At 37.6% G+C, this 15,352-nt stretch overlaps 1 protein-coding gene across 1 annotated transcript in view; it reads right to left on the bottom strand.

Moving 5' to 3' along the window:
- The window catches only part of INTS8 (integrator complex subunit 8), a 21,528-nt gene extending 6,176 nt beyond the window's left edge, over positions 1 to 15,352 (bottom strand). The window contains exons 1-17 of the mRNA XM_035318154.1: positions 15,186 to 15,352; positions 13,919 to 14,093; positions 11,263 to 11,403; positions 10,776 to 10,847; positions 9,561 to 9,612; positions 8,414 to 8,596; positions 7,805 to 7,912; positions 6,959 to 7,102; positions 6,735 to 6,835; positions 6,099 to 6,240; positions 4,902 to 4,972; positions 4,594 to 4,769; positions 3,956 to 4,089; positions 3,199 to 3,309; positions 2,347 to 2,548; positions 1,666 to 1,787; positions 403 to 587 (exon numbers count right to left, since the gene is read on the bottom strand). Of these exons, the coding sequence (XP_035174045.1) occupies positions 403 to 587; positions 1,666 to 1,787; positions 2,347 to 2,548; positions 3,199 to 3,309; positions 3,956 to 4,089; positions 4,594 to 4,769; positions 4,902 to 4,972; positions 6,099 to 6,240; positions 6,735 to 6,835; positions 6,959 to 7,102; positions 7,805 to 7,912; positions 8,414 to 8,596; positions 9,561 to 9,612; positions 10,776 to 10,847; positions 11,263 to 11,403; positions 13,919 to 14,093; positions 15,186 to 15,315 (2,249 nt within the window). The 5' untranslated portion in view covers positions 15,316 to 15,352. The remainder of the gene's footprint in view (positions 1 to 402; positions 588 to 1,665; positions 1,788 to 2,346; positions 2,549 to 3,198; positions 3,310 to 3,955; positions 4,090 to 4,593; positions 4,770 to 4,901; positions 4,973 to 6,098; positions 6,241 to 6,734; positions 6,836 to 6,958; positions 7,103 to 7,804; positions 7,913 to 8,413; positions 8,597 to 9,560; positions 9,613 to 10,775; positions 10,848 to 11,262; positions 11,404 to 13,918; positions 14,094 to 15,185) is intronic.

Here is a 15,352-nt window from a genome sequence, read left to right as displayed (position 1 = left end):
ATGTAAGCAAAAGCAGCTGGCCTTTAGGTGCACATAAACCTGATTTGCTCAATAAAGGCAAGGGAACAGCCCGTATTTTTGACAGGGGAACATTTTTTCCAAGTTTTTAATACCGAAAGCTATTCCGTATAGCCATACATTCCCGAGTTTATCATAACAGGCAGCTGATAGTCAGTCTTGGACTTCAGGAGAGGTTGAATATACTGTTTGGACAAATCAGAGTTCTAAATCAACCCTCAGTTACCACTAAGGCACACGGGGATTAGGTAACTAACAGGGAAACTGACAGAGTTCTTCAGCTGCTGCCACCACTATGACAGAGGAATACAGTCAGCTCTTGACTGGAACTTGGGGTTAAGTATACAATTCAAACAATCTTAAAAGTAAGTTAAGAAATGATACCTGTACATAATGCCTAGTGTAGACTCCCTGTGTTTTATCAAACTCACTCTGCCATCGTTCCCCCGTTTGTGCTGGTTGGATACACTGCAGATCTGTACAACCACTTCCCAGAGGTCTTTAGCTGTCCGTCTGCTTTCTTTGGGACCTGGGAGTTCTTTGCACGTAGCAGCCAGCAACTGTCCCAGCTGTGCAACACAAAAGAAATACATTAAGCAGAGTTTCTCTGAATATTGACTGGAGCAAAGGAATTACTGGTATTTAAGATGGCTAAGCAGATAAATTTAAGCTCCAAAACTCCATAGCAACGTAACTAAACTTTGCAGCAGAGGACCCTGACCTGTAATCTGGAAGACAAGAATTAACCAAAACATTCTTCCCTTTACTACTTCCCTTATGGTGTATTTCATTATGACACGTAGAATGTAAAGCTTGTTTTCAGGAGCTTAATCAAACGTATCGATATATTTTTAGGTCGTATATAATACAGTTTTACAAAGACTAGATCCTTCAAACACCTGTAACTGTCATATAATAATTAATCTAAACTAAAAGTCAAATAAAGTTGTGCTGGCACCTTCTGCTACACAGAAATCTAAGGGTCAAATGGGATTTATAGGAAGCACCACAGGTAACCAGAGCAGGCCAAAAACGTGTCCTGTAATACAATCAGCATTCAGCTTCAGCTTTATTGCCTGACTGACGTAAAAACATGACTATAAAACCATTCTGAAAGTCAGGTTTCAAGAAGAGCAGTGCTTGAATGTCTCCAGAAATTAAACACTGGTATCAGGTTCAAAAATGGAACCGTTACAGTGCATTTGGTGTCTTTGGAACAGAAAGACGACCAGACACGAAGCCTGATATCTTTACACTTCTCAGATCTCCCACATAAACCTAGGCTGGATCCCAGCGGAGAGGCGAGTCCTTCCCAGAAGTGCTACTATAGGGTTTCAGCACTCAGCTCGGGGATTGTTACCACACGTCCCTGATGCTCAGGGACCCAACCTCAGCTGGCAGATGACAAGGGCTACAATGCGGCTTGGTTCATCTGTTCTGCAGCACAGCCCTCAAGTCTTTTTTCCAGCTGTCAAATGTATTTGTTGTTTAGCCTTGCTCTGTCTTCTTCTTTACCAGACTTTACTCATTGTAGCAATAAAAACGTGACATACTTGTGGCAGAAACGTACGTGCTTTCACAAGTACAAGTGACCTCAACAAGAAAGTCAGTTACAGTCTGACAAGGCACAGACTGAGCAGCTGTTACCTTTACGTAAGGATTAGTTTGAACCAGAGGTAACGGAACTTGCATGGTCAAATACTCATTTTCACGCCAGTTTAACAAGAAGGCAACACATTCTTCAGCTATTACTTGTCGAAGAGGAATATCTGGAAGGAAATAGGGTCTTTTTTATTTTTTGAGGAAAACAGCATTATATGAAATCAAGCAAAATCAGTTCCCCTTGAGTAGCTATCTCCACTTTGTATGTCTCGTCACAAAACAAAAGTGATGCTTAGCCTTATAAGAGACTTCACCTGTGAAAATTAGAAGCAACACCTGCTTCCTCCAACTGCAACAAGAACTCCCTCAATGCACAACAACGTGGGCTACTTCAATAATTAAATTTTTCAGATAAAGTGCACATTTATCCTGTTCAAACCCTTTAAGCGGCACTAAACAGAAACGGTCAATGTTTAGCAATACGTAGGCATCATGATGTTGTTGTTCCCATTTCCAACTTCTAAAGCTAAATGAACTTCTAAAGACCCATGAAATATGTCAAACTTCACTACTGTTTTTCCAACATACTACACTGTAAAATATACTGCATACTATATTATAAAGTATGTAAGTATACACTGAAATGGTTTATCTAAATACAAAGTTACTGCTTTCTCCTTCTCTTTGTGCTTTATAGTGTCTCAGGAAAAACAGCAATGTACTCACCAGGTACTCTCATTTCCAAATATCCTCGGACTCTGCTTATAAGATCAGAAGGAGGACGTTCTCCATTAACACCAGGTCCAGCTTCGTGAGTGTAAATGTCTAAGAGCAGCATTTCGTTCAGCATGACTTGACGGAGTTTGGGAGAAAACTCTGTCACAAGCTCCAAGCAAGCAGCAAAAAGTTGCTTTGCATGGACAAAATCCTGCAATGAAGAGGATGTGTGTTAATGGTTCTGAATGGATTCATGAGGAAAGAGAAATCTAATAGCTAAAATCCTGGCCAAAGCAGCCTTTGCACCCATTGTTAGCATTCCTTAAGAAACTCATGATAACCATTTACATTTTTGAGTCCTTTGGACTTGTTATTTAGCTTAATAGTTCCCACAGTTACAAAACTTTCAAACAAAACAAGCAGTTTAAGCAAAAACATAACAAAAAAGTTAACTACAAGCATATTATGTAGACATTTCAGTTTTACCCTGTAGTTTTAACAGACTATACTATAGTCAATTACAAGGCAAATAAAAGAGCATTCCAGTAAATTCTGTAAGTAGAACAGCCAAAAGAACATCAATGTGTAAAACCAATATTGGGTTTAGGTGCAACATGATAGTATATCCTTATCAAGATTTTCTATGAACTAAATTATCCGCCAGCCCAACTCACTGGAATGCCATTACCCTTGCTCTGGAACTTTGCGAGACAGAAATATTTAACTATTATATTACACACAAAGTTTGTTACTACATCTCTATCACCTCCCATTTCTTCAGTCCTTTTTCTCCAAATGGGCTTTCCATATTTTCATTGTTGTTCAAACTAACTCACCAGTAACTTCAGACGGCTTGCTCACCTTGATTGCACTGCAGTGTAATCCCTTCGCCATAAGGATGTAGACCAAGTCCCTAGTCAGGTTATCTTTGATTCCTAAAATAACATTGCCGTAAACATTTGGTACTTCCCACTGAGAGAGAAATATGCAAGACATTTGCACAGAGTTTTAGAATTCACATATTTACTTAAGCATTGAAAATAAAACTCAGATGTCAAAAAAGATTGATTTCTAAGCACCAATTCCAGAAATATTTATATCTAATCAGCAGTAATGTATAGCTCAGACATACAGAAATACATTAAAAATCGTTGCCTACACCACTTTGTTCATATGCACATATGTTCGTGGGTTCATTTGTTCAGGTGTGAATATCCAATAATTTGGGAAAAAAAAAAAAAGACAAGAAATTCTTACTTAAGAAAAAAAGTACTCCCTGTCTTGCTCTCAGCTACAGTTAAACAGCTACATTCCACAACAGGAATATAAACTAAAATAATATTGCTAACTGGTCAGAGCACTGAAAGAAAAAGTGACAGAAATTTACTTTTTCACAAGGCAAATTTGTGATACTGTCAGTCACTGTTACATGCAGGTTACACCTTTTTCATTCAAAATACAAGTTTAGATATGTATCACTGTTATTACATTGTGACTGTGCTGAGAGAAACTTGAAAAAAAATCCATTTACACTCTGCAGCAAAATATTTACTATTGTGATATGATACCTAACCGGTCCTCTAATTAGTCTATCATATGACGACATGAAACAAATTACCTTATTTGAGACTGTCCAGAACTGCCGTTCTGAAGTCATACCATGCAATTCAATTAAGATCTGGCGAATCCTCCAAGGGTCTACTGACAATATGAGCTGATGTTCAAGCTGGCCAATATTGACACTTGCTGAAGCTAGGAACAACAACAACAACAAAAATCCAATGAGGTCTCCAGGGCACTTTTTCTTAACACAGGGCCTTACAACTCCTTAGTAGATGACATTTTAAACAACATACGAAGAACAGAAGATACACCAATGCTTTTAAAGGCCACTTTATTCATGGTACTGCTCACCAGTCACACAAACACTACTGCTGGTGTAAGTCCAGAGGCAGGAATACACCCTTCCTGAGAAAAGCTGCTAGTCAGATTCAGTTCAAACCAACTGCCACACCTCTCTTTTCCTTGGTCTACTAGCACACACTTATTTTAGCTACACTCATTTCAGATACAAGCAAAAGAACAACGTTCTTGAACAAGCAGGACATTCACTGACTAAAAGGGGGAAGTATTTGCTCTAAAAACCCATTCACTCTGAACTAGAAAACAGATCTGATATTGATAGATATATATAAACAGATATTTTCACGCCTGTGTAACTGCAGATACATAAATTAATGAAACACTGAATATTACCTGGGATATCATAAAAAGAAGTCACAGGTTTTGTGCACACGTTGATCCTAGGAGATCTCTTCCGCATTTCATCAACGAGCAGTTTCCGTTCGTCATCTTTCAGAAGTTTTATGAACAGATCATGAGATGAAATCATGAAGACAAGCTGAAGATCTTCCAAACCCAAACATAAGTTTCTAAATAAATTAAAAAAAAAAGTTAATAAGGAGGAAGTTCATTTTTTCAGTTACAGGTTCTCAAAGGCATTTATTATGCTCCATGATATTGCTTACGAGATGCAAATTCAGGGTCTCAAAGCCAGTACATACTTGAGAAATGATGCCATTTTTCTCTTCAAAGATTCAGAAGCATTTTCCAAGTTTATTGATCTTGAACAAACCTGGGGAAAAGTAAGTAGTAACAACTGAGTCAGGGCTTCAAAATCTTAGAAATCAGTTTGCTGATTCACAATTACCAGCTAGTAGCCCTCTGTCTCAAGGGAGGCAAGACAGTTATCTGATAAGCACCGCGCTATCAGATGGATCAAAATTGCTTTCTCTCTGTACACAAGAAGCTTTTTCAGACAACTGATCTTCCTTGACACAATCTACTTTTTTTCAATCAAATTCCTGATATTTAGGTGTGCTGATACTGAATGCCACAGTATTGAGTCAGTCAAAAGATCATTATGTATATAGAGGCCTTTTGCATGAGTTTAAAAATGAACTAAAATTTTGGAGTGCAAAACCATAAGATCCATTATGATTAACTTGAAAAAAATGCATTAGTTTAAATTCAACTACTTAGTTATCTCTAATTGCCAGCTTACATGATTTTTTCTTTTTGAGAAATATGCTCAATATGACCCGTTGATGGAACAGCATTTGCTGGCTCTGTATTTCAGAGTATTATCAGTCAGTTTTAGCCACATACTTGAAGAGAAAACAGCTGCAACTGACATGCAAAAGACTCAAATTAAGCAGAAGATATGAAACTCACAACAAAGCAACAAAAGGAGTAACTTCAGTCAACAACTTCCAAAAAGCTTCCCTGAGAGCAATAGTTTAAGTCTCACATATACAGAACATCAGGATAATTTCATGATGTGCTAGTTTTTACAACAAAGCTGGCAAGAGCTGTTGTCTTTGACAAGTACTTTTTTTCAGTATCTCTCTCTCTGCCTTGCAGAATGTTTCTTTGTTCCTCAGAAAGAGATGATCAGTAATATCACTGTATATTTTAATGGGGTTGGGAAACCCAGTGATTTCAAAACCCAGCTGAAGCAGTAAGTCAACGGGTTCCTCCCCACCAGATGAGCTAGCAACATCAATGCAAGACTGATTATATATAGTATATTTGTGCTACCTGCAAAGAAGTTGAATAAAGTTTGAGAAGTTACCTTACAAAGTATTTTTCTCTGTCTCAGAAACATAACCATTACTTGTAACAGTTACGCAGTTACCTGGGGAAAGAGGTACCTCCTTAAATACTGTCTCCCCTTCTAGTTTCAGGTAGTAATTTCTTACCTCCAGGAGGAAGTCTATTTTCTCTTTGTTGGGTTTCAGGAACAGCAGACAAAACTGAACATCAATTATTTCACCCTGCAATATATCACGGACGGTGTTGCACACGCAAATTTTGAAACAAACTTCTTCCAGAGCATCGTTCCTGCATGAACACAAAACCCAAGATCACAGAACTTCTCTGACAAATGCACTTGGTATCAATGCAAAGCTCCGCGTGTCAGACCCCAAGACAAGTCTGGAGCACATGCCTCTGTCCATGACTGCACTCTAAAAAAAATTACTCGGTATCTACCTAAGTTGGCTGACAGCCAAGACAACTTCAGGCTTATTTATGCATTGCAGAATGCAAATGCACAAACTGGGCTGGTTCAGCAGTGCACAAAGCTCCTGATCACAGCTAACTACACTGCCAAAGTTCCCAAATGAAGTACACATCTCCTACAATATCACTGCTTAGTACGGCAGCCTGATTGGCTTTGACTTCAAGTTTTAGAAGACCTCTACAGAGGCATTAACTTAGTTATAAATTTTAAAATGTGTGTGTGTGTATAATTTGTTTTTAAAAGATTCCGCATACTTGAAAATCACAACTCATCTTCTCAACCCCATTGAACAGACCATTATTTAGCATCTCACCCTTGTAGAGCATTTTGGAACAGTTCTCTTTGCACTGATTGCCTGAACTGAACAGGTAAACTGAGGGCTAGATTATCTTCAAGGAATATCTTCACCAAGTCCTACAACACAAACACATTGGAATGAATCTTCAATGGATAATTCAGTAGTTACAGATAACAGATGGAATCAACACACAAAACCAAAAAATTCCACTAGAAGTAGGCTTTAATGATGCACAATACCTGATAGTTGCCAGTTTTCAAGCAGCTATCGATTCGATTGTAAGGAGATGCGTCATCATCGGATGAAGTAAGAACTCCACAAGCTTGACAGTACCCAGCCAACCGCCCTTCATCTATGGTACAATGAAGTGATGATGAACCAATCTGAAAAGTAATTGTTGATTCAATCTGAGAGATCAAGTATTATGAAACAAACTTAATTCTGAAGCACAAACGGAGACACTGAGTTTCTCCCAATAACTACAAAACAGCAGAAGAATGTGTGTGTACACACACAGGTTTTTGTCCTTTTTGCAGCTTACACCATTTTTTTTTGTCTTTTTAAATGAAAATTTGGGTTTTGCAGTTTCAGAAATATAAATGTGAAGCAAAATGAAAAAGGAAGCATATCTTAACCATAAATGAAAACGTTATCTTTTGTAAAAGGTCAGAACACAGAGATCTCATTTCCAATAGAAAGCTGGATAAATGTGAACAGGAAATGCTGTATTATTTCCTTCCCCAAAAACACAACAGCACTATCAGAATTGCACAGTGGGCATGGGTTGTACTGCTTAGTCAAGTTAATATTAGCACTGGAGATGTTACTCTTTCATCAGTATTAGTTGTATAACCAAATATTCAATACACAACAGAATAAAACAGTGACACATCACACCTCATCAACAGGGTTTTGAACAAGACCCAACGTAAAACAAAGCAACAGAAGTTGTTGCCAAAATGCCATGAAGTTTCTTTAAAAAATTATGTATACCATAAGCTTTATACTGCTGAAGAAGGAATCAGTGATTTACTTCCTTTTTCTTTAGAAGAGCTGAACATACACAGTAATAAAACACTCATTACCCTTGCAATCAACTCCCTTGTTTTGAAAAACTTCTCTTTAGCGTTTTCATAGAGAGCTGCATTTGTAGCTCCTTGTTGAAAGTAGATTGCACCCAAGTCATAGCAAACCTGTAAGCAGCATTGATATAAGATATGTTATCTTGGAAATTTATGTAACATTTCAAGTCAACATTAAGTATTTCAGCTCAGTTTTTACATATATTTAGATTATTCCTGGTTTTATCTAGTGTATTACACACGTGTGTATCTTCCCCCACATACTTCAATTGTTTCCTTTGTAACTGTGATCTCAGTGTAAGTAGTTCTGCACAGACATCGAGAAAATTACAGAATGATTTCCACATAATAGTAAGAAGAGTGCAATAAGTGGTCCTTGTCATACAGTGGTTTACTCCAGACTAGGAAAAAGTGAGGGTTTGTGAGCAATAATATTTACAACGTTGGAAGAAGTTTTAATAGCATAAAAATGATCTCAGTAATATTTGATTGCATTGAAGAAAGAATGCAAGAAATACCAGTAGAAAAATATTGCAGATTTCAAAATACCATGCTAAGTTTGGTCTAAATAACAGAAATAAATAAAAAGCTTCAGTCTAGAACATAAAGTACCTGGCACTGTATCTCCTCCGCACTGATTTTCAGTCCCGCTGTGGAACTCTCTGTTTCTCCATTCACCATACCAGGCTCCATGGCTAATAAATCCAGAGTTCTTATTGTGTGGACAAAAAGATCTTTATTCAGTTTAAGTGCTCCTTCTAGCACCAGGATGGAATCAGCAGCCTGCTCCTTCAACTAGAATAGTTCAAATGCATAAAAAAAAAATAAATTCATTGTTTTAAAGCTTAGCTTTGGATTTAAACTAATACTAGAAATTTAACAGCATACTTAAGTGATAACAAAGGAAAATTCCTTAATACACTTGTTTTTCTGCTCATGTATTTCTTGTAGAATAAAGAAATTTCCATTTCAGGTGCTTAGAGAAACAGATCAGACCCTTACTTCCAACAGAAACAGAACATTTTTCTCCCAGTTTCGCCTGTGGCTCTTCATCCACTTCTGGAGCACTAAGTTATCCAACAGTTGAATTGTAAGTTCTCAGCTATTATTTCACAGCTGAACTAAAAGCAGCTTCTCTTTGAACAGAGAAGAACAAGATTTTTCCAGAGCTTATGATGAAAAAAAGTTTGAGTTTATGAAAAAAAAAAAAAAGGTAGAAAAAAGTATAAATGCATAGCCTTTAACTTATTCTAAGAAGTACAAGAGTAGGGAAAAGACCTAGGCTACTTCTGAAATAGAGGGTTTATTTTTCCTCTTTCTGGCTTGCCTCAAATGAAAACACTTTAGGCACACCTAGCATTCTGTTAAAAGCAATCTACAGAAAACACACCTGCTAAATCTTTTTTTTTTTTTTTTTTTAAAAAAAAAGTATTCTAATTTGCTGCCATATGATTTTACAGCTCAAGCATGGTATGGTCTTACTTACTAACCACACGCTGATTTTGTTGAGGCTTGCTTTGTTCATATGGCTCCAAGGATCAACTGATGAATGAATACTTCAATCTCACAAAACAAATTCCATACTAAATCCACTACAACACTGTTGAAAACACAGCAAAACTGTTGAAAAAGCTAAAAGTGGGTAATGTAGTATAAATATACCAAATCCAACAAAATTGTGATGCAATTGTTTATCTCCTGTCCATTCATATTTACATGTAGATTCAAGCAAAAAAACTAGAGGTGGATAAAGTCTTACCACTTTCAAAATATTTTCTGTTAGCTCCTTTTCTTGCTGCATCTGGTTCATCCTGAAAAACCGGAGATGTGGTCAAAACCATAATTATAAAACAAGCCATCCTATCATTTTACTTCATGCTCTAGACCACAAAAATTAATTCCAAAATTTTTGCTTAAGTATGTTTTTAGCATCATTATGCTGGACCACCAAACATTCTTAGCTATCTCTCTGAAATACAGAATTAGGTAATTAAAAGATATAATGAAGAGTTTAAGATAAGAATGTGATTTAATAAAATGAAAGTTTCAGTTTTCATTTCTTTGTGTATTTGTTTGTTGTTTTTAAGTCAGATTGTTAATATTAGCAAAATCATCATGAAGCAATCAGCTTCAACAGCCTCAAGTCTCTTGAAGCTTCACTGCTAAAATCTTCACAAGCATATGTCAGGGGCAGGAGCAGGGTTTGCGTGATTATGTAAAAATTAGAAGTATTTTAAAATTATTTCCTCATACAGAATCTTCTGATTCAGGATCAGACCCAGATACAGATAGGGCAGTACAAGATTTCTAGTAGAAATACTGGTAGGGCTTCTAATCCACATACTTATCAGACTCTCTCATACAAACAAGAATACTATTCATCTAATACTAGAGTAAAAAATTAACATAAATCACTTGAAAATTACCACTGAGATACTCTCAACTTTATCTGAGAAATACATGATACAGAAGTCAAATCCAAAGACAGGTTGTAACTAAAGCCACACAATTTGTGGAATGCAAACTCAATAATGACTTTAGATTGCAAAGAATGGCCTAATGAAACCACCAAAAATATTTTGTTATTTCTCAGGTTATCTATAACGTTGTGAATAGTTAAAACAGTTCTAAGCAAGCCAGTGTAAGTTAGTACAGGACACAAATAATATATTCTGTTTAAACTAGAGAATAAGCTTTCTGCCCAGAGAAATTGCCATCTCCCTTTCTTCTACTATTTTTCATGCCTCTACAAAGTCACAGACCATAACATAATAAAAAAGTAGGAGCACAGACATACAGATATATTAAGCATGCACAACAGGAAAATCAGAATATACTTGAAATAAATGCAAGTTTTCCGCCTTACAGCTAACAACTTTAAGCAACTGTATATTAAGATGATTTAATTCAATTACAGATTCTATTTCTGATTACAAAATACACAAATGTCAAATGAATCATACTGGTAACTTACACATTCAGCTGAGGTGGACCAGGTTTCACTTGCTTTACAGGAAAGCTACTTTTAACGATGGTCCTTATTGCCCTATACAGGGGAGAGAAAATTAAGCAAAGAATGGCATTAGCTTCAGAAGTGTAATAAGATGACATACCTCTTAAAAATAACTGTTTATCATTTCAGATACTTTAAACCATTGCAATGCACCCTCTATCATTTAAGAAGTGTTCTTTAGCCCACAAAAAGCTAAACAGCAGTAAGATTTTTATTTTTATCTTTATGAGCTGACACTTCAAACCACTACCTTGACCATTTTGTTAGGGAACAAACCCAGCTTTTACATCTCTTTTCAGACTTAGCTCCTCACTCCAACCCATTTACAGACCACAACACTAGTATTACTTTAAGATTCTTTCTCATTCTACTTACAGGTACATAGAAAGAAGAAAACAGCTTTTACTTGTATCATGATTTTAAGATTATTGCCTTAGAAGTAGTTTACCATCTGTTGTAGAGTAGTATGGCCATTGCGGTGGTTGGGGGTATGCTGGACAGGTCTACATCCACGTGCTTAGTCCCTGGGGGAACCTTGCTGATACACAGAAGCTCATTCAGGAGCATGTTCAACACAGGAACAGATAAGCTGTCAAAAAGAAGAGAATCAGGTACTTCATACAGTAATCCTACTTCTGGAATGTTTAAATAATATACACTGCTATTCGGTACTATATTATTAGTTAACAAAGCATGGAAGCACTTAGCATAATGAAATGCTCTGTATCAGATGACGTTCTAGATCAGAATGTAAAGCAGCAACCAGTATTAGTAACATAAGTCACGTTTGTAGAAGGTTGTCCTGACAGAGCTGAGCTACTTCTACACACACTGCATTAGTCTGCTCAGACACATCCCAAGAATAATTCATTCATTTATAGCAACAGGTCCCAAAAAGTGAGAAACTCTTCTCAAATTTAGTCCCAGATCATACATCCAGAAGGTAAGCAATTTTCATTTCCATACTTCCATTTCAAGTAGAACTTCACTCACATAAAGGAGACATTTATCTGTGCTATCATGTCTCAGCTCCCTTTTTGAGACATCATCTGCCACCAGTCTATGAAGTTAAGAGTAAAGGACTGGAACAGAGCACTGTAGTTCCATTGCAGGCTGTAGTACGTAACGCCATACATTAGGTGGGACAGAGCCTTCCCTGACGAAATGGGAAGGCATGCAGGCTGGATTGCATCACTCCAAGCTTCTGAGATATAATTTAACAGAACTGAAACAATATTGCTAAGTTAGACATTGGTTGAAATCAGAAGTGATCTGCTACTGCCAAATACTTTGAACTTTTTCACAAAGTTGCATTTTTTGCAACCAGCATTGAAAATAACCAGTTGAAACTACACTTGTAGCAACTGAAGCCAGAATCCTTGCTGAATAAATTCTAAGTCTTGTGTTCCATTAGAACATCATGCTATGATTTTTAAATTAACGCACACTGGTTTTTACTAATGGCAGGTCCAGGAATCTTGTTTGCATTGGCAAGAGCAGAACATTATTCAACTGACTATAACAGCAGAAGTTTTAGAAAAAGCTGTGCTCAAAAGCTGTTGTTCTTTTTTAAACTACCCTGCTAAACCTTTGGGTATTGTCAGATAAAAACCAAAAAGCATAGTTCTTAAATGAAAACTATCTGAGGCTTTGCAAGCTCACAGAGCAAGAACTCTTTCTAGCATATATATAGAGAGATGCAGAATTAGGAATTGAAGTGACTTCAGATTATTTCTCAGAAAAACAAAACAATTCCATGCTGAATCTCAGAATCAGCCCAATATTGTCAAACAGGAAGGCTGATTTTTCGATCAGGATTATACCCTCATTTTGAAAAGAAAAGGTACTAACTGACAGCAAGTATGCCACGAATAAATGCCAGTAGAAGTTCCTCCTGCAAGAAGGGAAAAAGCCTTAAAAATGCCCTCTCGTACACACTCATACACATCTGCTTTCAAAGCTAAAATATATCTACAGTAGGGAGTTCTTTCTGTACAATTATTTTCATAACTAACCACAGTAAAGGTTTAAGCTTATTCTCTGCAGTTGCACAGTACCTTGCAAAGGTACTTAAGGGTGCAGTAATCCAGCCACACAACACTCCACCAAGGCAGATAAGTATAACAGATACTATGGGCAAAAAAGGTAAAGAACTTCATAGGTAAAAATCAAGGACATCTCATTCCAAGTCCTTTTATCACTCATGATAGCATATTATTTTAAAAAACAAAGAAAACATTATGATCTTCATATATTAAGAAGTACAAAGAAAAGTTGAAGAGACAAGTCCCACCACTACCTTGAAGGAAGAGTTTTCAAAATACTTCTGAAATTAGTGAATTTCTATAACCCGTCATAAAGAACGCGTAATTTTCTGATTAACTCCAAAAAATAAGACAATACAACATGATTTAAAAATACACCCCCAAAAATTCAACACGCTGAGTCAACTTCTTCACTTTCAAGGTGTGTGCAACTCTAACATACACTGCAAAAGTGGAGAACAAGTCTTGCCCCACTAAGTGTAATTCCATAATGCTTCGCAATGCCAAAGCAAATAGTTCCAGGCCTTGCAAGACCATTCAGTAGCTGAAATTATTGGCAGGAGGAGGAGGAGTTTGTCTATTGGCCATTTCAACCACAGTTGGTTCAGTGATCTAGTTCACAGATACATGGAGTGCTTTACAACAAAAAAGCTGGAGCAAGAGCTCCACCTTGATGCATTTCAGAATGGGGAAACCTAAGCTGTTTCTGTCACTCTAGAAAGCGTAACCTAAAACTCATCTTTACCTAGTAGGCATTTGGACATCTTAGAACAGCATGCTTGCACGTAAGCATTTTATCTTTAAATTATTTACAGCATTGATCTGATTACGTCTAACCTGTAGATGAAACAGAACTTGATTTCAGCTGGCAGACCAAGACTCCTCTCAATCTAAGAAAGATACTGCCCTAACAGCAAGCAAGAGAAATTTCCATTTGTTAAAATTAAGAAGTGAAGCCACAAGTAGATCAGGTTGATGGTTGGACTTGGTAGTACTGAAGGTAAACGATTGTATGATTCTAAGTTCAGTAATTTCAGCGTGAGGATGTACAGACCATACCTTTTCTCTAATACATCCAAATCCCACTTCAGGTGAGCAGCAACTTTAAGAGCAAGAAGTTTTAAAATGCGGTTTCTTTTGTTGTCAGGTGGAGGCTGGACTTGGTTCTGTTCATTCACTGATGGTTTGGAAGCTTGTTCCAAGAACTGGACGATCAGCTGTACAGGCGGTGGATCTGCAGAAAACACAACAACTTCTCTTCAAATTCCACAAAGGCCCAGAAATTCATTTCTTATTGCAGCCATGATCAGGAATACCTTATCTCCTTACCATTTATTTATACAGACAGCGTTGTCACCTGACAGGTTCTAATCCCAAGGGGGTATTTTGTTTATGCTGAATCAAATCAGATTAACTTCTCTTTATTTAACCTTCAAGTTTACTTGACCATGGTAACTGCACTCTTACACTTCCATTTATTTTCCCTGGTTTGTAATAATAAAGTTTTAGTACTCGTATCTACAGAAAATAACTGCTGTCCATTTAAATCAGTTAGCTGTTGTAAAAATACATGCCTGCTTACACTTCTTCTCTGTATTTTTAGAGTATTTATGAGCATCTTCTGTTATTTCTGTGTACATTTAGGAAAAAAAAAAAAAGTAGTATGATTTTTAAAAGATATGAAAGCTGCAACATCTCTCCCTTGCAATGTGACAGTCTCTCCTGTACCTTTGGGCTGTTCTGAAGAACTGAAGATGAATCGTTCATCAACAATTTTTATAGGAAAATAGCAGCATAAGGTCTGAGCACAGAAGATATTGTCTGAGCTTAAATCTACTTTACTTAAACCTGCAATACTGTCACTGGTGCGTTTCCAGTCTCCTCCAGCAGTCTGTAGGATCCAGGCTCGGGAAAAAAAAAAAAAAAAAAAATCTCTCTTTCTGATCTTCAAAAGATCAACTACTATAAAACGTGTTTTCTTTAAATTATTTTTTATAATAGACCTGTCTATGCAGCTTTTTATTCATTCTAGTCCGAAGCAAAACAACTCTAGCACGGAACCTTCAGGGGGCCCGTAGCTCTTTATGCCAGCAAGACCTAACGGGGGAAACCCAGCTGCACACCGCACTCATTCTTCCCAACAGCACTTCCCATTAAAAACAAAAAACCCTCCTTGTAACATCTCTGTAACTTATAAACGCAAAACGAAAACACGGCGAGGACAGGCCAGTGAAGCCACCAGGTAAGAAAAGGAGGGCGAAAGAGACCCCAAGCCCCCGTCCCTGCACCGCCCCCGTTCCTGCGCCGCCCCCCTCCAGCCACGCACCGGGCGAGGGCTTCCGCAGGTGCTGCTCCAGCAGCTGCTCCTCCAGCAGGAACTCGAACCAGGAGGTCTGCGGCGGCGTGCAGGGCCGGCTGGACGTGGCCGCCTCCCGGTCGGCCGCCTCGGCGCTCATGGCGGCGGTGCTGCCCCTCGGCCGGGCCCCGCAAGCC

Source organism: Oxyura jamaicensis, chromosome 2 (assembly GCF_011077185.1).
Source record: "Oxyura jamaicensis isolate SHBP4307 breed ruddy duck chromosome 2, BPBGC_Ojam_1.0, whole genome shotgun sequence".
Lineage (NCBI taxonomy): Eukaryota > Metazoa > Chordata > Aves > Anseriformes > Anatidae > Oxyura > Oxyura jamaicensis.
The sequence above is the reverse complement of the archived record's forward strand: the minus strand, read 5'-3'. Positions and strand labels throughout refer to the sequence as shown.